The following is a 27226-nucleotide window of genomic DNA, read 5'->3' as shown; positions in this document are numbered from 1 at the left end:
GCCGGTCTATCGAAAGGATCGACCTGGGGGTCTTTCGATGCAATAACCGGTCTAGACGACCGTACAGCCTTACCAGATCGAAAGCTATTTGCACTTGAATAGTTAGACCTTACGAAATTGGCGGATTTGATTGTAGGCTTACCCTGGCATTGACCCCGCCTGACCGCTACGAAGGAAATTGATGACCCGGTGTCGAGAAATGACCGTTTCTTCACGAGGTGATAAAATCGGTTTTACGGCTCAAGGCACAGAACTTTCAGGCGTTTCGAGGCACGGCCGCCTTTCCAAAAGGCCGCGAATCCAAGGTGGAAGGGACACGCAAGGTTAATTCCGGAAAGTGGGATTCCTAATGCCGTTCTTACATCATTCGAAAATCCTTAAATTCGATTACCGGCGCTAATCGGGCTAGATTAGCACCTAGACGCGAGCATCTCGATTGGATCGTTACCAACTCCCGTAGCGCCGCCGTGCGGATTGAAACGGTGTGAAATCCCGATTCAATCAGAACCCACAAAAGCTGTGCAAGCCCGCGAAACTCGCGAATTATTTTTCGGGCAATCAGCACCCGCGTCTCTGTAATGCAGGTTCTTTGGCACGGGTGGAGACACATGTGGAATAGGTCCTCACCAATTACTTGCCCGCGGGGAATTGCCTTGGTGACCTGAACCGGAGTCCCTACAAAACATGAATATTCATGGCTCAACAAGTGAGTACCGACGCGAACTGCACGTAGGTACGATGATTCGTGCATTCGTGTTTGTTCCAAGGGTGACGATATCTGGGTGTAATTTTACACCCGCAGCTTGCGCCGCTGGAGCTACGCTTCGCGTATTCAGACCATACCTGTAGCTCATTCGAATTATCCGATAGAATGGTCAATTGAGTGTCCCTCAACGCTCTCGGATATTCACCGGCACCACATTCGAAATTGGCCGACGTGACATCGGATGTCGCCAACTCACGCTCGGAGCGATGATGGCGAACAGTGCGCGTCACGCTGAAACGTTAATCATTCCCGCAAACTCGACGTCCTTGTGCCTGGACTGCACGGTGGTGGAGAACCACGGAGATCTTCACGCACGTATGTAGAAATGATCTTGAGCTCAACTTTGTATGCGGAAGAATCTTGGATACGTAGGTCTTTGTAAAAGAAAAAAGAAAAAATACAACCGTCGATTTTTGTGTGTCAACCTTTCGACCTTTCGTGACGTGGGTCCTACTCGGGATATTTTTTTATTTAATTCGTTTAGGCAAAACGAAAATTTTTTACAACGCCGTGCACTTTCACCGTCTTCACACACGGTCGAATCCTTCTTAAAAACCAAATAACCGGTCCTTTTTTGCAACGATCGCTGGAAGCGATTACCATTGCTAAATACGTGTCGCCGGTGAAAAAGCTCGTGCCTTGAAAGTTGGCGAACTTCTCCTCGACTACTTCAGACAACTTTTTAGTGACACCGAGTGAAAATTCAAGGGCACGAAGCTCCGAGGGTCTGTTTGGTGAAATAAATCATTAGTTATACGAGCGTGCCTTTGATGACGTGAGGTTACCGCAAATTATCAAAGCCCAGACGCTGTCCGTTCGAGCTTCGCTTTTAGTTTCGGTACAACTTGGCTCACTGTCGGTATGCGAGAGGGTGTCCAGTTACCGCGGTGCGAAAAAAATGAAAATGAAATATCGGAGAAAAAAAGTACGCGGGTTGTCAGTACAAAAAATGCTCTTACGGCTCCTCTCGGACCATACGTAGTGACATTGTGCGGTTTGGTTAAATCGGCTAGACAGTTGAAACCTACACCTGAAATGACGCGAGGGTTCTCATTTTTTGTCATCCTGTAGTTGAACCTATTTTCACTTATTTAATACGCATCATCGCAGTTGGCAGTTCGAGCGTAAAATTCCTGGAACTTTTCTGCTTTTGTACATGAATATTACACTGTCCTGCAAGAGAGGAATTTTGTCGAGATAAAAGTGTATGTAACAACTGTCCTTTACGGTGATCTTTTAATTGCTGACGTGTCATTGGCCACGCGTACAGCGTAATGATACGTGATGTTGTAACAAGTGTTGTTTCCGATGTATAATAACCAGGAGGTTTTTCTTCTAAACCACTGTTTCAGGAGGGCCGCCGCTGGGGCGACGGTGGTTCCCATCCTGCGGGAGGATTTCATGGCGGGAGTCAACCTCGTTTAAGCTACTGTTTTCACCAGGTCCAAAATTTCCGAATAGTATAATTACTTGGCCCGCAGAGTTCAGCGGCGAAGTGACCGTACGCCAATGCCAAAAAGTAAGAATATGAAGAAGAAGAAGAAGAAGAAGAAGAAAACGGAATTGAGGAATAGGAAGAAGGGTAATAAGAGGAAAAATAACAACGCATTAATTATTATCGAGTCAAATATAAGTACTATTATAATAAATTGAAAAACTACGTTTTAAGCGATTACGTAGGTAAGCGATCATACCTAATAACACCTACCTATATCTATCTCTGTCTACGTTTTCCGCTACCACAAACAATATGATTATACCTATATTCATATTGATGCAAATTAATGCTTTTGGAATCAAATTAATTGCACACAACGTTACTAAAAGGATAAATTGTCATATACACACTAAATACCTAGTGCCGTGTGTTGTAATATGTATAAAAGAAATTGAAGCAAAGTTTATAAGTGTAAAGGGATCGCTTATAATTATTATATACACACACACACATATACATATATATATATATAATATATTGAAGACAAAACAAAACACGGCGCATTTCGCACGGACCAATCAGCACCCTCTTTTGCTAAGGATGTAGATACTCCTCTCCCATTTATTTCACTTTTATTACCATGTATTATAAGATGATTTATTTCTCCGTTCCATTTTTCACCTGCTCTCACGTCTCATAATTCCTCTCACAGCTGTTATCGATTTTCATCCAAACGACTGCAGCTCACCACCATCTTTTTCTCACTTAAATATGCCAAGTTTGTCGTTCATAATTAATAGCAAACGTAAACTCGAATGGATAAATCTAATCGTAAAAATAACTAACTATTTGTGTATAATAAGTAAATTTGAATTTCTTAAAACAAGCGATATTCAGCTTAAAAAAAAAAAAAAAATACGTTCTACGAATATGCAACGTATACTATCAAAAAGCATACTTGGCAAACATGTACCTAAACATATATATGCATAGGCATGTATTATAATTGCATTCGCAATCCATCGATCCTCTTGTATTAGTTATTATTCTGAATTGTTATATTATATATTATTGTTCTTACATTATGTACGAATCGATCAGGGCTTTGTAACTTGTTATTATAAAATTTATATTATGTACCGATAATATTACTAATCGATGTGCAACACGGGCACCATTGATGGATATACCCTGTACGTCTTACGTGTATAACTTATACAACGCTTGTTAAAAAACAAAGTCAAATACCATTATACCGAGAGACAAAACAGCTTTCAGATTCACGTGGTGCTCATAATGTGAAAATCCACATAACGTGAATTTTGAAAATTCGACATGTACGCTCAAGGTATAACATGAAATTTGATGCTTTTGACAAATAACGCAAACTTCGTTTCTCCAACTGTTTAGAATCTTATCAACATTGTTCTAGTCGAGAGAAATCTAGTTTGATATCCCGTGATATCAGTTGAAATAGATAGGTAAGGTGTCGTAGAAAAATGGTTAGTGAAATCAGGTATTTACAAAAATATTGTTTGTCCTCCGGACTATCCGTAATAAATTTTAATATTTTAAAATTTCTCGGTCAAAATCAGCCCGCGGTGTTATTCAAATTTTAAAAATAATTACGAACAAACTCCCTGTACATAGATAAATTATATATTTTATTTCTCACCTACACGTATAGCGTTCGGTTCACAAATTAGATTCAGTATAAATTTAAGATTCGTATAAGAAGGGTCGGACGAAAAGAGAACGTGAGAAGGTAAATGAACATAAAAAAAAAAGAATTAAAAAAAAAAAATGAGAAAAGACGAAGAAATCGTTACCTAATGTAATTACTAATTAGTGATACTACATAGAATTATATGCATAATATAATATACACACAATTACATGACGATATTAGAAAAAGTACAATTCTGAACATTGTTTCGCTCTGTGTACAATAAATGTGCCCTTATTCCGTTTTCGCAGTAAGAAAAAAAAAAAAAAACGAAAAAAACGAGGAAAGAAAGAAAAACGAATGTTTTGTCGGTTTCTCATTTCATTTACTTATAAATAGTTTATTACAATTTTTTTTTTCGCTCTCAATTTTGGCGCTTTTTATACGTAATATATACAAATACGTAGTGACATTATACGACGTAATTCGCGTTACTCATCGTCAGAATTTCACAATCAGTCGCGCGATTCAGTAACTAGAAATACGTGAGTTGTTCGTTTCGGTTTCACCATTAGAGAGAATAGAAGGGGAAGAAGAAGAAAAAAAGAAAAAAAAAAACACCAACACATCTCACACTGCACGTACATATCGAAGTAACTATTAGAAAATAAAGTCGGTGTTTCAAGTTGAATTTGTGCCACCAGGCAGCTTGTTGTACGGTATTCGCTTACTTCGCTTTGGAATATTGCATTTAATTTATTAAATATTGATTAGTAGTCTCAATCGCGGTTACGTCAAGCGTCCTCGGAGTTAACGGCGGGCGGTTGATAATTAAGGGAAATTTGAATATTTGAAGGGGCAAGTTGACGAATTCTGCGTTCATAATTATAGGAAGTATCGATTTTACCACTCAGCTGTGGTATAAAAAATAATCGGGAATTTTAACCGTTGTTTTTATCGCTGTAATGAATGCAGGAACGTAGTCCGAAGGAGCAACGAATTTTCTAAGTGTTCTATTCTTTTACACGTATCGATGTAAAGTCTATTGATTCGTTGTCCTTTAGTCGGATAAAATTATCGAGTTTGGCATATTGTATGTTACCATTTAAATAGTGAGAAATAAAGAATTTTAGACAATTGTGGTACGTATTGATTAATTAAAACGTATGGCGAACGCGAGGAATAAGCCGCGCTGCTGGCATGAAATTAACCGATTACTAATTAACTGTTAGACAAAATAAAGATTAATATGAAAAAGAAAAAAAAGAAAAGTTTTTAGACAACTTACTATGTAGTTACATATTATATTATATAATCTATCGTTGAATGTATCTCATGAGATTATATTACACCAGCGCTTAGGGAGAAAGAAACGGAAATAAAAAAGAAACGGAAACGTGAATAAAAATGAAAAACACCGTGTTATAAATAATCATTATATATATATATATATATATATATATATATATATATATATTATATTTATATATATATTATACAGAAAGAATAATTTAATGAAGAAAAAGAAACAACGTGCTGTGTCTGTTATTCGTGAATTTTTCTGATTCCTTAATAAATAGAATATTATATATATATATATACATTATATACAAAATTAAAATAGAAAATTTATTCATATAATAACAACAACAACAACAACATAAAGAAAAAGATCCGTTTTCTAAAACGCTAGAAATATAATATTATATTAATAAATATGACATATTGGCCGTTTCAAATTTTCTACTATTCAGCAGATTGGTAAGAAGAATTAATCTGATATTGAAATGAAAATTTGAGGTGGCCTAGGAAAAATTTGTAATCTTTAAAATTCTTATTCATAAAATTTCATCCTGCTTGTTACTGTGTGCGCGTTATTCTGCAGGCGATGATTAAGTCGAGTAGCGAAATTCCGGATCATCGGTAATCGACGATGAGGCTGAAAATTTTCAAAAAAATGCAAGACGGAAATTGATTCTTGTAGTGAATGTTGAAGCCTTCGAGTTGCAATTTTTTTACATCGAGTGTTACCGATATTTCGATGAAAACTATTCACTTTGTTCTCTCACTGCGAAAAGGAAAATATTTTCTTGTCTCCGTTCTCGATTAACGAGCAAAACTTCATCGAGATTGCAAATTGCAGTTGGGCGCCGCGCACTGGCAAGCTGATGTTTAAAATTACGTCTTTAATGTTGTAGGCTCGCTTGCACATTAAATATATAAATGAACTAACCGTAAATATGTTAATGAAATTTTCAATAACATAACAATTATAAACGCTAATATATAATAATAAATGTATAACCTAACAAAAATATCTTTCATGTAAAATTACTTAAAATATACGCAAATTAAAATGTCAAATTGTTTCAGCGAAGTTTATTACCTGATTTCCTGCGTCACGTTTTCACACATAATTGCAATATATATGTATATATATATAATACGTGTCTATGTTGCAAAACCAGCCGCAGTTTGTATACGCGTTAATTAATTGTCTATAAGTAAAAATCTGCACCTTCTCATATTTCCGATCAATAAAGACATCGTACGTGTGTAGATTTTTTACACAAAGACGCATTAAAATTAACATCTTTACAGCGTAATGTATTCGATTTAAAAAACGAGAAAAAAAATGTTATTATATAGATACATCAAATCAAATCACGAATTTCACATTCCTACAATATATTAAAATATTACGTGACAGCCAATGCGGCGAATAAAATTTTTTCAATTCCAAAATTTTCGCATTAATTACAACGTACCATATTTTCTCTCTTAATTCATCCAGCCGATCGTCGATTCACCGATATAATTGTAACCGGATGTGTAAAAATCCTCCTCAGCGCGAAACTCTTTCGTCGCGTAAAAGTCTCCGATTCGGCTCGTTATGCCTGAGTTTGCCGATCATATCTCGTCCACTTGCAATTCCAGGCAAGTCGGAAAACCCTCGACCAGGGTCGACGGTAGACGACTTCCAGCCTGATCCTCCCATCTTGCAACTGATAGCTCGTCCTATCTGGATGCCCAAAGTTTTCCCACGATTACCGGGGTGCCCTACGACCACCTACCAATTTTACTGCCAGTCATAACGTAAACCCCCGAACATCCCAGCATCGCCAATCGCGCGTCTCTTTACGAGCGAAATATAACGAACTACGAATCCAGCGGTAAGCATTCGTACATTCGTACATTCATCACACGCAGGACGAGTGTGATCGAGGCAGCTGTATCCGGAAACTTTCTTCGTCTTTCGATTTTTTCCTCCAATTTCGCACGACAGGATTTTCAAGAATGCGGTTCACTCGCCACGAAACGCCCGAAGCGTTTTCCAATTACAACCCCTCGAGTCTCGGGATCGAAATTGATTCGGAAACATGGAAACGGGCTTACTTTTTTTTAATCCTTGAGACCAAACTCGATGTTCTTCGAATGAAATTGGCGGATTTGAAGTATGCGAAACCGCGTGTATAATAATCCAGCTGCCCGAAGTACCGGACCAGAATTACAACCGCGAGACTCTCGGCACGTGCTCGAAAGTTATGGAATACCTTCCTCCGTTTCTGTTTCCACCATACAGCGAAAAGCACCGTAAGCTTTAGGTACAGGTATCGTACTTCCGGGGCTGCCGAGAAATAAGTTCAAAAACGCGAATCACCGTTCGCGTTACACGTTCCAATTTTTTCAACCCCTCCGCGAATTCATCCTGCTTCGGAAGAGTTGACCAACTTTTTAGGAGATCGTTAAAACTTTTCGTATTAGAAATTTACTCTCCCTTTACCAAAGAATAGAGACTCTCGTTCCACGTGCAGCGTCACATGTGCATACTTGTGTTTCTTTTGCAGAACTTTCAATCACACGGTAAATTATGCAGCCGTATAGGGTTCGTAATTAAATCGACAAACTTTAAGGGGAAGTTGAGCAGCTTGCAGGAATGTCTGGGATGAAAAGTTGATCTCCACTCCAAAGATGCCGTCGAGTGTTTCTAACCTCGTCGTTTTCGGGTCTTCTTCCCTTCTTTCGCGAATTGCTCTCACGATCAGTCAATTACACACGTTTCACAGAAAATCGGAGATTTCGCCACAAAATTCCTGCACTCGCCTTGATCTGCTTGTCAATTTTTCTTCACCGTCCGTAAAATTTAATCCACGTGATCGCTGCAGCAGAATTCGTTAAGCGGGACGCGCCGGGTTCCAGAACCACAACGGTATTTCCTTTATGAAATGCCTGACCAGAATCCACTTACCAAGTCGGCGTATCTACGTTCCTGTCGGGTTCGATATAACCGGAACTAGCTGTAACCAAAACCAGCATTCGCTCGAACCAGGTTGAATCCAGCAGCAAATACCAAACGTAACGCGGTCCAGATGGCTTCACAGCGAAAGCAATTAACGCGTGAATGGATTGTTGATCGGTCAGCGGGTGAAGGAAAATAATCAGCGACGGAAACTGTGGTGAAAATTTATAGGCGGTCGGTGGATTTTACATGAGAGAAAAATTATAACATTAGGGTGATATTTAATAGGGTTGTTTTTGAATTTTCATACCCCCAGGGGCTCAATTGCTTGTTAATTGATATAAAAAAAAATTACCCGGAAATATGAGCTCTTTACGTGAACTCCAAGACAGTCCGCTTTGCGATCGAAGTATATCTTATGGAAATGACTAGAGAAATACTTTCTTTGATCTTTGAAATTTGGTAAGTCGTTGACGAATATACCGACAATTATTGGAAAATACAATGCAATACATTTTACGTTACAGTTATTTATTTCGCAGCTACACTTGCCGGAATGTAAATTTCATACAAGTTAAACTTTGAACGTTAATCAACATACGAACGGTTTCATTTACGCATCGTTTTATGCATCAGAGCTTGATCGTAGAGCGATCAATTTTTTACTAGAGTACGTATTTTCCATTACTGTCGATATATTCGTCAACGTCTTGTAAAATTTCAAAGAGTAACAAAATTTTTTCCCATTTTATTTCCATAAAATACTTCGACTACAAAGCGGACTATCTCAGAGTTGACATAGCGTGGTCAATTTTTCAGGGAACTTTTTTTTCTAATAATTTAAAAGCGTTCAAGTCCCTGTCAGCATAGAAATTCAAAAACATCCCTATTAAGGAGCAACCTAATATAGATATAATACATCTACAGCAGTGCAGCAGAATGTAACACGGTGCAGGTTATAACTTCGGGTACAAACCGGAAGGAGTTTCCAACTTGACAAACCAACTGCAGAGTCGACGATGCGAGTAAAGTAAAGAGGCGGGGTCGACGTGTCGGGGCAATTACACTTCAAGTTAACTAATTACTAAGTGCGGAATGCCAACTATTTTCAACGCCAACTGTTTGCCGCCGCCGGTCTACCGCCCTCTAGGAATGGCTCGCTAATCTCCTGATTTCCCATTCAAACTACACATTCGCACCTAGAACGCCGCGCTTCAACGAATCCCCGGCAGAGACTTGTCATTGCGAAATCAAGTAAACGCGTCTAATTGCAGACGTAATAAGAAAACAGAAATTCACGTCACTTTCAGAACGGAGATTTTCTCTCGAGCTTGCAAGTTCTGCGTTGCGTGATAAAACTTCTCCATTTGCAAGAACCGTTAAGTTGGGTGATTTATGAAACGCAATGAGCGTTGCGGTATATGAACCGAGCCGAAATATGAAAATATCACGATTTCGCGTACGCGGGATTTTGCCGGGGAAAGAGGGATAAAAAAAAAATTGTTTTTCTGCCCATTTCGACAGAGATCAACGAGGCAGTTTCACCGGAACGAGAAACCGCGATATAATCAAGGAATCTTTTTTTATTTACCTATTTATTTATTCTTTTTTCTCCAGCTCGGCACAAACAAGGCTGCTGCTGCGGACGGACGTCGCGTAACTTTTGACGTATAAAAACAAATGTAAATCAGAGATATCGTAGCCGCGCGGATCGTAAAAGGATTTTAGTAACTGTGTGCGGTGGAAAAAAAAATTCATTGTCGCAGATGCAGTGTACGTAAAAATCCGAATTGACTCGGATAATTAATGCATCGGACTTGAATTGGTCGGATTTCCGTGCGCGTTATAATTGCACAGGAATTTAAGTCTCTCTCGAAACTGCAGGTAACTCGGTAACGCTGAACAGCTCGGCGAAATTGAGTTTACGACTGCACACGCTCGTCGCCATTAAACGTGACGTCGTTCCGTCGGCTCCAATGACTAATTAAACAATCGGCTAGTTTCAGGCTGAATAATTACCTCTCGGCAACGCAGCCTAGTTACACGTTCACCGGGGTAGAAGCTTACAGACACCGCGATTCCGAAACTCGGGCCTGAGATTCAACGACGACGGAGATAATCGAAGATCGCGAATAAAGACGTTGTTTACTAAAACTTGCGAGAGACCAGAGCTCTTGTTGTTACCTTATACCGCAGAGAAACTTGGAACGAAAATTATTCATGAATAAATTCACTGCTGCTGCTGCTGCTGCTGCTGCCACGCGATATATTCTGGCACTGTATTGGAAATCTATGTATGCGTGTATGTATAGTCGCAGGTAACATTCTGGTATTATCGAAGCAATACATAAATCTTTCACCTCGATTAAACTGCTTCGAACTTTTGCAATTGTCCGCGCCGCCGCATCTCTGAAAAACTTATTGGATCGCACGTATATATATACATATGTATATATATATGTATGTATGTGTATATACTTTGAAATAAATTTCATATACCCTAGGCCTAGCTGGGTTTTCCTATCCAATACAACTTCGGCAAGAATGGGTATATAATGGACATAGAACACCCGTGGGATCTAAAATAAAGTATCCAGCTGAGTATCACTGCGTCTGAAATTATATCTTTCACGATAATGGTTGGTGTAAGTACGTCACTGGATAACAAAAAACGTATGCAAGGTAATTTTACCAGTTATTAATCCTGTCCCAATTGTGTACCTTTTTTGGTTGTATCTGTTTGATCCTTGGTTTTAAAATTGCCACAAATAAATTTGTAGTGTTTTTAATTGGTTTAGTCTGATCGAGAAATTCAGAATTTCTGCCGTCAATTTATAATTTTGGAAAATAAACGGATCGATAATTGGATCTAAACGTGTCGATAACTGGTAAGCTATCACTTAATTCGTTTGTGCCCAAATTTCTCCTTCTGCAAAGCTCGACCCTACAATATAAAAGAATTCAAAATTCGCGGTGAAATTTTTTTAGATTCGTTCAGGCATCGATATTTCTTAAAAAAAAGTTACAAACTGGCCCTTCGGAAAATCTGCTCGTAGCTGAATGACAAGCACAACCGAAATGCAAAAATTCTCGAATTGTCTTGTCCGAGTCGCGAATGTCGGCCGACTACTCAGGGATTCCAAAGTCTCGAGTAATCGGCATTTGTAGTTGATTTGCAACGGCAACCGGAATACGAAGGAACGTCCTTTCTCGAGGATCACTCGTACGGGTCGAGGACCAGCAGCTACTCGGCTGCGTCGAGATAAACTTCCGACAATTTGTAGAATCAGGCGGCTAACTTCGAACCATTTTGCTGTGCGAAACTTAGGCACACTTACAATATATCTACCCAAGGGCACTTACACTACACCCGAAGGTTTCGCAAGAGTTTACTCTGGTCCCTTGTCGGCTCGAGTGTGTCTCTGAATTTCGGCGCGAATCTCGGGCGAAGAAATCTGCCTAGGCGAGCGATTTTTACTTCTTCTCATTCTCCGGGGTGAGGTTCGAACAGAGCAGAACAGAGCACAACATCCGGGTAGAATTGAGCTGAACTCCGAGGATCGTCGATCGTGAAACGACCCTCTCCAAATCACGCGAATTTCTCTGCAATGACGGCGGCGATTAATTAACAAACTACCCGCTGTCGTTGTTTACTAAATTCGCATGGTCGTGCATCAGCCGCCCCTGTTACGATGCGTGTGTGTTCACTGCCGCTTTACGGACTCTCCAGGAAACTGGAAGTTATCTAATCCTCGTATTACAGCTTCATAAGCATACCCGTGCGGTAAATCTTATCTCTCGTAAGTACGCCGGGAGGTTGGATGTACTTTCCGAAACGATGATGCGTTTTTGATGATCCTTACGACCTTCGTCGATGTCTCTTGGAACTCGGGAGCCGGAGAGACGAGCGTCGCGAAGAAAAGGAATGACTGTAACGTACATGTGAGGTTGTGAGAAGCAGACCGGTTGATTGAAGGGAGGGGAAAGGGAGAATGCGAAAAGGACTGGATGCAGGCCGGTGCGGAGACTGTGAAATCTCAGGGGCGCAACCCTTCGGCAACGAGAACGACACAATACGTGACACCGGAGGCATTAGCAGATACGTCACAGTTGCGGATTCTCACTGAATCGAAAGTTCGGCAACGCGGAAAGGCGCTTATACCTTATACCTATAGATCCGCTTTCTGGATATATCCGATGGGCTTGCGAGCGGTTGGTAGAAATTGAAAAAACGGAACGGTTTAGACTTTCTTCGCCCGTCTAAACTCCCAAGAAATTTCTCCTTCACCCCTCGCGCTCGTTCGGTTCAGAAGAAAACTCTGAGGAGTGATTATGGGTGAGTTCTTTTTCGCCCGGACCTCCGTCCTTGAAGTTCAGGGTTCGTACGATTTTTGGAATCTGAAATTCCCCGAATAATCCAGGAATTTCAGCCTGAAAATAGGATTATTCCCGTAACCTTTGATGAAATATGCAGCTGATTAGTGACAATTTTTTGACACGTTATAACTAATACCTTCAATATTATCTGGTAACTAACTTATTACTGTCTGACTATCAATTTACAAACAACAGCCTGTGATTTTTCGTGAGAAAAAAAAAAACGAAAGAAGGTTTGGTATTATGTTATATACGTAGAATGTATGAAGTGATTGGACGAAGCAAAATTTTAAGTGCAACTTTTTTTCTCAATATCGACGGTACTTTTTACAAGAACGAGTTTACTACTTCGACAGACTCCAAATTCCAGTCTTACTTTCGAAACTCCCCGACTGTCTCTGACTTTTCCACGCTGTAAGAAATTCCCAGAGTTTTTCCGGTTTTCCAGGTTTTCTCTGCGCGTACGAACCCTGTTGAACAGATCGAGAGTTTGGAAATGTAAAAAAATGTAAACGAGTTTCGAATGAACTTCGAGAATACAAGTTTCATCGCCTGACCGAAACGGTCGAGACTCTCTCTCTCTGTTCATTAAAAGTTAACCGACGGTTAATGCGGCCTGAAATATTAACCTGACTCATTGTCAGGGGCGAACAGCGTGGGAGGAACATCTTAATATTCAAACGCGGCCCCTGAATCGCACCTGGATTAGCGACGGTGGGTGTAACCTGAGTAAACACGGAGAACAACCCAAATTCACCCAAGGTGAGCTCATGTGTTCGTTTCGCAACCCTGCAGCCGGTTTGCCGGTTACAAGGTTAGTTTAGTATTGAACATCAGTTACCATGCAAATATCCAGTTAACGATAACGCCAGTTAGCCGCAGTTTGCCTCGACAATGTCAGACCCATCAATATTTTACGATTTTTCCCTTTAGCGACGCGTGCGTGCTTGCGCAAAGATTGCCGATCGAAACAGAGAACTAAAGCACATCTTGGTGCTTATGAATTCACAAATTTTTAACCTACCGTGATTTGTGCAGATATCGATATCACTGGGACGCAAAAAGTATAGAATAAACTAAGAATGGAAAGATCGAAATGTCCAATTTTCATATAGATAAAGATTTAATTCGTATAATGCGAAATTGATCGAGATCAAAAATACAAGCAGGACAGTAAAAATTTATCAAATTAGCATTTCGCGAAGAAAACGAAAATCCAAAATCGTCCGAGTTCTGGCTGTGTTGTATTTGCCTTGCTAATTCGTCCCTATTATTCGTTCTGACGACTTTGTAATTTGGCTCTCTGTACATATTTATTTGAAACATATTTTCACTTCTTGAAAAGTTCTACATCGTGACCTTTCTGTTGTGTGAACATTCCATCATACTTCTTCACCCCCACGCCGTCCATATCAGTTACAATAACCGGCAAAATCGTTCTCCTATTCGGAAATTAATCCATATCAGAGTCGGCGCAAGGATAAAGAACCGGAATTCGCGAAATGCGTTTCCTTTCTGCGATAACAATTCACGGACATATTGTCGTCCAATGCCCCGGGCAAAGTTCTGGCAAACAGAAGTGAATGGAACTGCAGTGAGAAGAAGGGGGCTTGGAGGGCTTTCGGAACTTTGTGAAGCTTAAGCAAGAGCGAGAATTTCGCCAAGCTGCATTCTCCGTCGTTTCCAGTGCTCGTGGATGATCTTTATACCTGCAACCTGCATCCTCGCCTCGGAGTTTCCGTTTCGAGAATCGCGGCCTGCTCTAGGCTTTGACAATCTGCAGAATTGAGTTCGTCTTCCGAAACGAGCGTCTTTCGTTTGAATTTCTGACTGAGGTAGTCCGATACCCTGCGAGTGTTGTGTTCTGCATACAGTAGCAGCATCAGAGATCAGATTCTGAACAAAGCGCGACAGTGTGATGCTAGTCGGAAACTTGTGCTGTAATATTACCGTATTCACCGGTAAAGGTCGTCTCGAAATTCGCGCAAGAAGTAATTTTTATAGAAAAACACAGGTTTATAATTAAAAGTTGTACATTTTTTTACTGATTCATAAAGTATACAGGGTTACGATGGAATAGGATATCGGATAAATGGCCACCACGCCTTTGCCGGCACATACGCATTCTGTTGTTGATATTTTCCACGACCGTTTCACGTAAATGTGGCTGAATTTCGTTGATACAGCGCTCAGTTTCTTCCTTCAAGTCGTGGCTGGTCAATGGCTTGTTGGAATAAACCTTAGACTTGAAAAACATCAAATAAAAGAGTCCGACGGAAATTGAAGGTGCAGGAAAATTTGAACAAAGGAGTGCATATCCGCGAGCAAAGACGTCGAGGCCATTTACCCGATATTTCCATAGATAATCCCATGCTCTATACTTTACGGATCAATAAAAAATGTACAATTTTTAATTATAATCCTGTATTCTCTGTCAAAATTACTTCTTGCGTGAATTTTGGGACACCCTCTTATACGTGTAATAATCAGTGCTGCTGGTACATCCGAAGTTACCAAGGCACATCGAATAGTCGCTGAGATTATTCTTTCTCGTTAATCCAGTTTTCTTGATCAATGTCGCGCAATCGAGACAAAGCGACGAAACGCGCTTGCCAAGTCAAAAATGAATAATTATGCAGACTCATTCACGCTCCAGAGTATGAAAATAAACGTCGTCGGGGAAACGAGGTAATGGCAATGCCGCGTTCGATGGAGGCGGTTCGTAAAAGGAAATTCCCCGTGGAATTCGGATAATGTTCCACAGCGTCGGCCGGTGCAGAGAGGAGAAAATTTTCTCCTCGTTATTTGTCCGCCTGCCCTGCAACGCGTATAACGTTGTATATTCACTCTGGATTTATCGGGAGTTTTATGGATATGTATAAATATCAATGGACGGATGCGTTGAAAACAGAACGGATCGGAAGAAAATTGTTCTCTGGTTACGCTTCTGCTCTCCCTAAGCGCCTTTTCCTAATCGTGGTTGATTATGTGCTCCCATAAAACCGGGCGACCGCCAAGCCGTATTACTGTTTTAAAGTGGAGTTAATAGCGGGATAGCTTCGTTATCTCTGAAGCGTCCCCTTTTAGACCAGCGAAAGGAAATCCTAGTAGGAAAAAATTTCATTCGTTACAGTTACTAGAAAATTGTAATAAAATAGTTATCGTTGTAACAACAGTTTTAGTAATGTTCGAAGCACAAGAAAGTTTAATACGAAGTAACTATTTCAGTGCGATCTTATAAGCTATCGATACTGCATTTTCTGGTTAGTTTACTACATTTTCGCCAATTTACAATAGTCGCATGAACACGCATTACAAGTGACCATAATCGAATGGAATAGTAATATACATACCCTATCTCATTTTATTTACGTATCCAGAACTATATTTTTCAGTTATGATAAAAAATGAAAATACGTATAAGTTAAGGACTGCCGAGTAACCAAAACTAGAGATTTCTCCTCGTGTATATCTTCGGTTTCCTCGACGCCGCGATTCGCCGAATCGAAGACGACGATGGTGTTGAATTTTTCAAAAAATTTGCGAGTTCCGGGACCCTATAAAGGTGCAAGGGAAGAAAAAATATCTTCTCCCACTGGCTATAATCCTCTTTCACGCCTAAAGCTCTAGGGACGCCCTCTCGCTCTTGAGAAATCTAACCCAAAGCCGTAACGATAAAAAGTTGGGTAGTCTCTAATTGGCACTCGTGTATAAGAACTTGTGAACCCAACTGCGCGTGTATAATTTAACTGACCGGATACGTAGACGCTGGCTACTACATATTTTCTTAGTAAAAACTCCTTTATTCAATTTAGGCTTGCGCAAGTTCTCTCACTCACTCTCTGTCTGTATTATAAATAAGGGAGTTTAGCTTTTCTCGACTCGAGTTGAGAAGATCATTTCAGGTCCGATATTACATTACGCCTAATTCAGTTTGAATAAATTAACATCCTTTTCAGCTGGTTAAGTTGGTTTTCCAAAACACCGTATTAGTTATGTATTGAGCAGATAGATCCGTCGTCATAATTTAGATCAACAAAGTAGACGTTTATTGCGTATTTCATTTTGACGAACGGTGAACGAGACGAGTACAAAGGCACTGCAATTACATAAAACAAGCAAATAATCAAATTAGGCGACATAAGGGCAAGAGAGTAAATAATTAAGGTGGTGGTAAAAGTGGGGCAATTCGGTGAAACCGCAGACAGATAATTTTCTGGCAATTAGTCGGCGCCTTGGTCTACGAGTTAACTCGTGAATTACCGATCGTAATTCGCCTCGAGATAGTTGGCCAAATGAAGTCGGCAGTAGAAGATGCGGTCCGATTTTCGCCAGCGTAAAACAAAAGACCGGACGAGCTTTTCGCAGCAAAGCTACGTATACTATAGTCAACAATAATGATAACAAGATTTTGCTGACAAGTCGCCGTAGGGCATTAAAAGAACTCTCTCCATTAGCAACGGTGCTTTCTATTTTAACAAACATTTCCATTTCCGTTTCCGTTCGCGAGAGTAAAATCTGCCCCAGGTTCACTCGTCGGATATCCAGCTTCACGTGTGCGCCTACGTAACCATGATTATACAGCTGCGCGTAACTGAAGAATTTCTTTAAAACTACTCGTGCATTCTTTGCTCATGAAAAAAGAGCGTTCGGATTGGTTTTAATCGCGGCAGAGTAATCGGTGCTTCGGTGAAACGACGGACAAAAGTCTGTCGTATCAGCCACAAATTTCCAAGGTTGAAACTCCCATGAAACAGCGAGCACTTCTGCAGCGCCGATAGTCGGCTCGTTGTAGCCGCGTTATGGATACGGCATCGGGTACTTAACGAGAGCAATAAGTGCCGTCGCAGATAAGCCTGGTGGAAGACGGTAAATTTCATGCTGGAAGTGTCGCCTAAAGCTCGGCTTACATTCAACACTTGTTGCTCGACCGTATTTCCCGACGGCGTGTATCACGAGTGTAAAACAGTTCCGGTTATAAATTGCCAAGCTTAAGTTTAAGGTGTAGTGAATCAAGAAGAACGTGACTTTGAGTACGCTCCGATGGAAAGTTCCCGAAATAAACACCCTGCAATATCTGTCACCCTGCAGAGTCTCGCTGCTCGAGAAGTTGAGACCGATGATCGTCCCTCTCTTTGGGCTTCATTACCACCCGTAATAAGAAGAAAATGACCTTCCGGGCCGGGGTTGAAGTTCTGTAATTGAAAAGTCCCGAAAATGCTTAATTACGAATTATTTGGTGGCGAAACTTGAGGTGAAGAAATCAAACTTTTGTTAAACAACAGAGTTTGGAATGATCGGAAATCCGACGACTCAGAGTTCCGAAATGAAAGATTTCGAAAATTCAATTTACGATAGAACAAAATTCCGAAAAATAAAATATACTCACACAGCGTAGTTCGCTCAACGAGTAGGTGTGAAATATCAGAGAAACCGAACTTAAAAATATCAAAAATTCGAAACAATGAAAAATCGAAGTGGTGAAATTTCACCGAACCAGAAATTCACAGAACTGAAAATCTGTGATCATTCAGAATTTCGATGTTTCGGATTTTGAAATTTTGCTCATTTTCGCAGTTTCGGAACTTTGACTTATCAGAGTTATGCCCATTCGGAATTTCGCGTTTTCGAAACTTTGCACTTTCGGAACTTTGAGCGTCGGGTTTCAGACTATTAGAAATTTTGATGTTTCGTCAAAGTTTGATTTCTTTACTTCAAGTTTCGCCATCAAAAAATTCGTAATTTGGCGCTTTCGTCAATTTTCAAATTCCGAATTTCTACCTCGCTCCGACCTTCTTCTATCTGTACCTGTACATAAAAAGGTAATTGATCATTATGCTTAGAATAGACGGCACTGAATTCGTTGGTTAAAGTTTAGAATTTGCCACTATATTATACTGTCGAGATATTTAACGTTTGTTATAACTTCTCGAAAGTTGTAAGAAGTATAGTCTGAGTCTGAAACACATCCCGCAGATTATTCAGCGACGACGTCTCGAAGCGTTCTTATTTTCTCAGACTTCTGTCTCTTTTCATCCCCCCCAACGCCCGTTACCTACATTACCCTATTTTCACCAGAAGAACTTTGTTATCGAGCTACTTAAAACTCGCTCTCCTACAACACTTCGATGGAAACTATTATAAACTATCAAAGTTCCACTCTGTATAACCGAAGCTCCAAACTTTATGATGGATTTTTCAGAACGAACAAGTAGGGGGCAAAATGAGGAAAAACATTACCCACCAATTTTTTCATTCGTACCTCTGGTTTGTCGTCCGAGTTGTGTTCGTGAGTTCCGATTTCAGGAGAAAGAATTTTACCAGCCTCACTAGAATCCCGTCCGAGGTGTGTAGAATTGTGGATACCGCGTTTTTCTCCGTTTTCCCGACGTTCAACACTGTAAATACTCGGAGATTCGTTAATATTTAAAAACCTACCGATTGCCAGACCCTTGCCCGAGGATCTCATCAGGCGTTACCTCGGAACGTTTCATCCCTTAACAGTAATTTTTGCCGGACGATCTCACGCGATGTTAGCGGCTCAACACGACGAATTTCCAGCAAGGTTTCCAATGTAAGGTAAATTGACCCTCCTGCATATCAGGCTTAACGTATCATTTGCCCTCTGATATCCCCGATTCGGATTCATCTTAAAATCCACCTAATTCTTCCGCCTCGGCTCGAGCGAAAACGTCAATTTGAGTAACGAACCGTTTCCGCTTCGCTTTAAAATCCATTGAGATTTGTAATTCCCCGATTTGGAAGGACTCTCGCTCTCCTCATCCTCCGGCTTTCAAGAATATCAACAAAAGGACACGGATTTCATTTGGCAAGATGGTTTCGTTTATCTGTGCCAGCCGAAGTGGCTAGAAATATAAAATGCCTGCCGAGCTGGTACAGGAGCAAAAAATATCCCCGACGTTAGATTGCGTGTAAATAAATGTTCGGAAAAAAGCAATACAAAATGGAGAGAGACCATTCGGGGTGGCCGGGTTTTCTTCTGAATAAAACATTGTAGGCACTCGTCGAAGGGAAGGGAAGAGACGGGAATGGGTGGGAAACGGGGGCGTCGAGGAGGAATGGAAACTCAACAGATGTGCTACATAGAGGGAGCATTTGTCTTGAGAAAAAAAGACAAAATGAAAATGAATAAAAATAAAAAATAAAAGAACGAACGGAACAAAAAAAAATAAAAATAATAAAAAAAAAAAAAACAATGGAAAGAGAAAGAGAAGTAAAAGGAACGAAATAACGAAACATGAAGAAGCGAAGCGAAATAAATAAATAAGAGAAAGAAAAAAGCAAGTTGGACTGGGGAAAAGTAAACGAAAAGAGGAGAACAAAAGACGGGGCAAATTCGCCCTTCACCCCAAATCGCTACGCTCACGCCGCGTACGAGAACTCGAGAAAAATGTTCCGAGGCTTTGGGAAAATCTAATAAAAATCCACGTGCTGCCACGTACGTCGATCCACGGCACAAGTGCAGTTGAAAGCGGTTAGCGATCGTAAAAATAAAAATAAAAATAACACGGATGGAGTAATTCGTTAAAAAATTCTCGTCTCGAGTCACATGTGTATACGTATATACATGCTGTAATAAAAATCCAAGTCTTATCCATTTCGAAGCCCGCTTTTTCTGCGGAGTATAAAAAAAAAAAAAAAATAAAAATAAACGTCGAAACATACGATCGAGTGAAGTGCCGTTGACGTTGAGACGTATGACGAGTGGAGAAGAGAATGGCAAGTGAAAAATAAGGGTCGAAGAACCAAGAAAAGTGCGGACGATGCCAAAGAGGATAGAATTTTTTTTTCAACCTCGCAATCTCGCCCCAAAAGGAATATTCATCTTCGTACGGACGATCATCCGTCAAATTTCGGGTTGTGACGATACGGCAACTGGAAACTCTGATTAACCCCCTGCCGTTCGAATGGAGGAAAATTGAAATTCCGTGTATGGTGTTTCGGATGTATATTCTCGTGACAAAATTTCACACTGTGGGAACTTTCTAGCCGTTGCGTAGGCCGGCATACATAACGTATAGGTGTCGTTTAAAAGTATATTTGGAACACCGCGCTGGGTTCGAGTGGATACAAACAGATTTGGAGGGTCGGAACGATACATTCACCGTAACTGATCTCTCTGCGCAGTTCCAAACCAGGCCAGAGCTAAACGGTGCGCTCATGATCCTCGCTGGTTTATTTGAGGGAAAATATTAACTGCGAACCTCCGGAAGTTGCCCAGGGTTTGGATAGCTACCCTTTGGTACAATCAATCTTCCCTTTCGGCTGTTTGTTATTCGAAGAGGACGAAACGCGGTTACGGACAACGGTTTCGACCTGCCTTTTATTTCACTCGACTTCGTCGCAACGCGGAAAATACTTAATACTTTACTCCCTCGCAAATTTTTACTGCATCGGAAACGCCTCAGGTTTCAATAATTTGTTTAATGTACAATCTATCTCGTAAAAACCGCTGAATTGCACAAAACAATCGCAACGGTTATAAAGCTCAAGGATTAATGAGACCCGGAATAAGACGGTTTAAAAAAATTATTAAGTAGGTTTCTTGGATAAAATCTTTAGTAACGTAATTCAGGCGTACTGTTTGTGACGGAAACGAATCCGAGCAAATTCGAAATATCAACGATTTGCACGCAAAGTGTAATTGACAGAAGACGTAAAAAAATTCCGATGCGGAACAGGCGATCAAATAATTGGCACGTATACCAAATTGACATACAATCAGCGCTGATGTGTAATAACAGAAATCAAATCACTGCATAGTAGGTATATACCTACACGACTGATACTTGTTTCGAAATTAAACGTCACCAAGTGCATAATTGTCAAGTTGTCGATAAAAGTGAAGCGAAATTGTTTTTATGATTTGTGACACGTACTTTAGCGTCTGGCTTGATATTGATCAGGTTATTCGTGACTTGAGTAAAGAAACGAGAATAAAATTCACAGAGATCAGTGAAATACGGTAGCGAAGAAAGAACCGATAATTAACTGACAAATCGGGTCTCCCGAGAAGTGAACGTATTTTTCAAACCTGAAAACAAAGCGTATCAAAGCCGAGTTAATTGTAGCTCGAGAACGGTGAGGCGTATAACTTTACTCGTATATATATAAGGTGTACGTATACCTACACATGTCATCACGTACCGCACTTCTCGTATATGCAATCTAAATAACAATATATATATATATATATATATATATATATATATATATATATATATATATATATATATATATATATATATATATATATATATATATATATATATATATATATATATACGAATGCACGTGCATGCTCGGAGCGCTCTTTGATTCGGTGGGGAATTAATTTGAACTTTGAACTATGCAACTGAGCGTCAATTTGCATTTACTGTTAGCTCACTATATATAATGCATTTTATTTGTACACACGACCACAAAGGGCGTCGGTCAAGACTCTACGAATGGTGCATACGTGTGTAAAACAATTTGTGATTTTCCATCATGACACCCCTAAAAAGTTGTTTGGATTAAAAAAAAGGTTCTGCGAACTGACGAGCGTTCTACGTTAGGCGGAAGATCGTTGATTTTTAATTTTTATACATTTTTATAAATTCATCAAGAATCGTGAATAAGATTTTGTTTTTACTGCTAATACCTAATATAAATTTACGTCACTAAGAAGACCCGCACTTTAATATTAAGTATCCATTTGATGTTTGAGAAGTGTCTCCGACGTTTGTTTCATTATTAATTGAATCTCATGAAACAGGTACAATTTAATATGAGCTTTTAATTTAGGAGAATAAGATTCCCGGTTCGTGTATCGTTGTGTTACAAACCGTGATTTTTGGGTTAAATATAAATGTTAGGAAAGAAATAATAATTCAAGTGCCCCGACGTGTTTCTTCACAAATTGAAAAAAGTGTCGAAAAAAGTGAAAAACCAAATGAGCGCGATCTTCCACATAACGCAGAACGCTCATCGTTTTACGGAATCTTCCTTTCGCCCTAAACAAACTTTTTAGGGTGGTGTGACGGTGGAAAATTGCAAATTATTTTGTTCCGAAGCACCCTAATGTATATCTACGTTCAGGAGTGGTCGAGCTTTAAGTTGAACTCGTTACGTCATCGAATCGCGAAGTTGAATCGCGGGCTTGCAATTGAGACGTGAACGATAATGGCCAATGGAAAAGCAACAATGCGGGACTTTGAACGGAGTGACGCTTCGAAGACGTACAAGTCACATCGCCACCGAGATTTCCGGCTCTATGGGAATCGTATTAGGTATAGACCCTTTGCCTTTGCGATATCGCAACCCGCTGAGAGGCCAATCCAGCTAACAAATACCCACCAAGCGCTACTCACCTGCATTAAATGGATCAAATCCACTCGCCTGGTCACTCGTGAACTCGCTGAACCGTCGGATCGTTCGGCTCTATTTTATCGCGGCCAAAGAGAGCGAGAGGAAATTTGAAGTGAAATACTGGTGCCCCTTGAGGAAACTATTATGTGGCAAAAGCTGATTACCACGGGATGGAAATATTTATTTCTATCTTCGAGTAGTACGAATACCGGAGATTTTTCAAAAATTCACGTTTCATGTTTGCTGTTTTAACATCGGAACCGCATTTTATGCAGTACACAGGTTTATTTTTCAGCGGTTATTGTACACCTTCGAACCAAATTGACTTCGACCAAATTGATTCTCTACGATTTTTCTCAGTCTAGTATAAATATACCAACTATATTTTCTACAATACATTTTCTGTCGGCGATTCCCGTCGGCATGTTTTTTGAAGAGAAGAGTAACTTGTGACGCGAAATTGACAATCAGCTAACTCCTCAAACCTTGTACGACAACCAGGTGGTTCGATCGAAAAATTGATCTACACCCTGATATTACGTCAAATTTGGTTTTTCATTTCCGACTCGCAAATGTCAACGATGAATTTTTCCGAGTCATCAAAATTTATAGTGATGAAGAAATAAAAAATCAGCGTTTGAATCCTACGACAGGTGTCGATTGTCTTTCCGGATAACCAGATTATATCTTGAAGCTTGCAAAGACGTATGCAAAAATCGAATCCATTCAGAATCGTAAAAACCTTCGCTCCCGAATCATGCAAGGATAAAAACGAACATCCCGCCACGTCATTCACACCCCTCAATTAAGTGCACCGCCATTTTCCGCTCTTCAAATTCAGGGATCGCGGGCAGCGACGATGTATTAAAGTGTAATTAAGCCGCTCCGATCCATCGGATCATTTGCGGTGGTTTGTTGGGTCAGGTCCGGGTATCCAATTTTGCCCCGTCAGTCCAGCCGATGCCCGAGTTGGCTGCGTAGCGAATTAATTTGTTTTCAGTGCAGACGCCAAGATGGCTGTGCCTCGATCTTCCCGGAGCTTGCAATTAGCACGAGCCGTGGTACTAGATTGTCTAAGACACGCCATCCATATACAACCGAAAGTCGTTAGCCCGGCGATACGTGGAGCGTGTCATCAGTTGCCGACAAATTGAATAGCCGCGGAAATTAAATCGCATCTCTTCATCGGCGTAAACTCCTCCGATAAAGTTATCGCGACATCTTCACCAGCCGAGTTGGGTCCCGACTTTAATGCACATACACGCGCGGTAATTTAATCGATGGCAAGTGCCGTCGCCGTTGGCGAAAAAATTCCTCATCGTAAAAAGTCATTTCCTTTTCGCTCGCGGTATAAATACGCCAAACTTTATGGAACGTTTCAAATTCTCTTCATTTAGTTTCTGAAAGCTTTGTTTGTCCCTGTCAGTGTAGCTAGATGAGCATTTATAAAATTTAATTGGAATCCAAAGGAGAATACGAGTGCGTAAGTGTATTTTTTACCGAGTAAAAATGACTCGTCCCTCCGGGAATTTTAGCCTTCGACGCTCTTTCAAAATCGTGTTTTCACGTAAAATTTTTCAAACATTTCACGCTAGTCACGAGTCACTAGCGGCGCAGTGCTTTTCTGTTTTCAATGTTACGCTTGAGTGACAACGCGTGTTTTCAGCATGAAACATCCGACGAGGGTGATTGCGCGAATGTTGTTCCCGTGTAAGACTAAATACAGTAGGTATAGTGAAGAGAAAATGGTGCTTATACTTTTTGGATTTAGGGAACTGGGCAGTTGGTGCGAGTAAATGGATTGCGTGAAAAATAGAATTGCATTGGGGAGGAGAATTTACCGTGGCTTGCAAAGCTCGATTCAATAACCACCGCAGCAGGTTTTCTTTTTATTTTTATTTTCAAAAATTTTTCTCCTCAGATCGAACTTAAAATTCTCTGACTAAAGCACTCGAACCGTAATAACATTACAGTGATTCGTTTCTCATATAAGAATCTCGCCTGGATTTCCACATACCATGGTTCATTTGAATTCCAGTCCAACCTTGGTCAAATTTTACCACCATTTAACGACGTAAAGCTTCCGCAACGTCGTTAAAGCAACGCGCTGATGATTTTTTGAATGATTTTACGAGCCTAACCGCGGGCTGTCAGCCCTTGGGAAATTTTTTATGGCCTTTCGTAGCTGTAGGCATACTGTGTGATAAAGGATCGCATTTTTATGGGGATAACAGATTTTACATTTTGAACACGCCTACAGCTATAAAACCGTTCCTCGGACGTCAAATTTCAACAAAGACCAATTCATCGATATTGTAATCCAAAAGCAAGTCTTTCTCAATTAGAAAATATTTTATATAAAACCGAACAAAAAGGCGAGCATCGACCGCAAGTTGTTATTTTCAAGTTGCACGGTTTCGATCGAATCGTCAAATATTTGTATTTATGTTGTATCCAAAATCCTAATTCTCTTTCACTTCGTACAGATACGAACATACGAACAGCTGATGATAAATAAGAACAAAGACTCAGCGTCTGAAATTTTTCCAATTTTGCAATTCTTACCTACCATGGAACGAACTCTTAGCTAACAGTGAACCAGAAATAGACGGTGGGCACGATATGTCTTTATCAGCGAAGCGTAGTGATAACGTCTGCATGCCTGGGCGTTATACGGAAGCTCGAGACACACCCTGATTGCACTTATAGGTATACGACGTACCTCGCGTAACGAGAATGAACTTGGTTATGCGATCTAATATTCATAGGCATTAACCGAGCCCCGGGCAATGCATACCTGATGTTAAATGGTGTCACGTGACGCGCCTTGAAGAGTCGGTAAGCCACACGTGTTACATTTGTTAATTATTGCAACATGTATGAATTTACAAGCGAGACGGTGCAGCGAAAAAATTTGTCAATTTTGTTTCACGGAAGCCAAGAACGTCGTCTAATCATTGTTAATTAATTCTACGCAGCCTCCGTCTCCCGAGTATCTAACAGAAATTCGCTCGAAGGCTCGGACCAAGATGGAAATGCTGATTAGCCTCTAATCGATATCCATTAATTTCCTCTCTCGGCAGGCGGTCGTCTTGGATTCCACCAGTTCTGTCAACTTGGATAGAAGACCGTGCACGGTTATATTTATACATTTATTAGAGTGACATTAGCAGACCTTGAGAATGACGCTTGCCTGTTATTTCACTGTTTCCGACAGTTTCTGCACCCTTAAAATTTGTTCAATCCTCTCCTGGAATCGTACGATTGCCTTGTATTCTCTCTCTTCTCTTTTACTTTAAACGCCGTTTCAATGGAAATCCAAACGCAGTCAGAAAAAATCGAGTACCATATACGTTCAAGGGCGAGAATTGATTGCAATTTTTTTAGCGAATAATTAAAGAAAACATGAATCCCGAAGCTTGCAGACTTTTTCAAAGGTAACAAAATTCTCAAATCTCTTCGTGTACTTCATGCCTGCTCACTTTCTATATGCAGGTATACACAGGAAATTGCGAGTACGAAATGATTTCCTCTTTCCCGTTTATACGCGCTTTCATCGCGTGCAAAACGAATATCCGAGATGTGTTCGTGTAATCAATTTTCACGATTGGACCCTTTTTCATCGCGCAAAGCCTGCTTATACCACCGTCGGGAAGGGGGGACCGAAGGTTATGTAGGACAAAGAATCGCGAGGAAAGGTTTTAATTAATCTCGTTTTTGGGCAAGACCGGTATAAAAACTGGCAGCAAATTTTCTTCACCGTTATAAACTGAGTAATTTTGCAGGTAGGCAGACACACGGGAAAATTGAATTATAAAAATACCGCAACTGAGATTAAGTTTCAATTTTCCCTCTACTTTGCGTAGCGCGGGACTTTTCGCGAGAAAACAACTTTCGGAAGCTCGCAGGAATAATAATTTGTCCACGTATTCTATTCCAATTCTCCACTCGGACGTACCGATATAAACAGATTTGCAATCGTGTTTTTTGTAAAATTGCAACGAGGGCGATTCGGCCAACAAAATATGGCGCCAAAAGTATTCGCGTCCACGAAACATGTCACCAAAAAAAATTTGAAACACCAGTCTAAGAGCTGATAATTTGAACTGACCCCACATCATGGATTCGTGCAATTAAAAATTTTCAGGCTTTCACGGAAATAATTATCAAAATTGACTGTCTCACAATTTAACCGGGAAATTTGAAAAACCTTTGAAGGTAAAGTTTGCGGAGTGAATTTTTTTCGACGCCGGAGTTCAGTGACATTTTACATTTTCGCGAGCTTTTCCTATTCGGTATATCTCAGGACTTTTATTCGCTGCGATAGGCGATGAAAAGCCCGTGTCTTCCTTCCCGCATCGTAAAAGC

At 40.3% G+C, this 27226-nt stretch overlaps 1 protein-coding gene across 5 annotated transcripts in view; it reads left to right on the top strand.

Moving 5' to 3' along the window:
• LOC124214320 (KH domain-containing, RNA-binding, signal transduction-associated protein 2-like) overlaps nucleotides 1–4052 on the top strand; it is a 124846-nt gene extending 120794 nt beyond the window's left edge. For 3 of the 5 annotated variants that reach the window (XM_069134477.1, XM_069134476.1, XM_046616575.2), the window contains one exon: nucleotides 2119–4052. In XM_069134477.1, the coding sequence (XP_068990578.1) occupies nucleotides 2119–2191 (73 nt within the window). In that variant the 3' untranslated portion in view covers nucleotides 2192–4052. Of the gene's footprint in view, nucleotides 1–2089 lie in introns of all 5 variants that reach the window. The other 2 variants (XM_046616578.2, XM_046616577.2) reach the window with 2 other exon arrangements.
• Nucleotides 4053–27226: the final 23174 nt, after the last annotated feature.

This window comes from Neodiprion pinetum, chromosome 3 (assembly GCF_021155775.2).
Source record: "Neodiprion pinetum isolate iyNeoPine1 chromosome 3, iyNeoPine1.2, whole genome shotgun sequence".
Classification (NCBI taxonomy): domain Eukaryota; kingdom Metazoa; phylum Arthropoda; class Insecta; order Hymenoptera; family Diprionidae; genus Neodiprion; species Neodiprion pinetum.
Note: the sequence above shows the minus strand (reverse complement) of the source record. Positions and strands in the feature narration are given on the sequence as shown.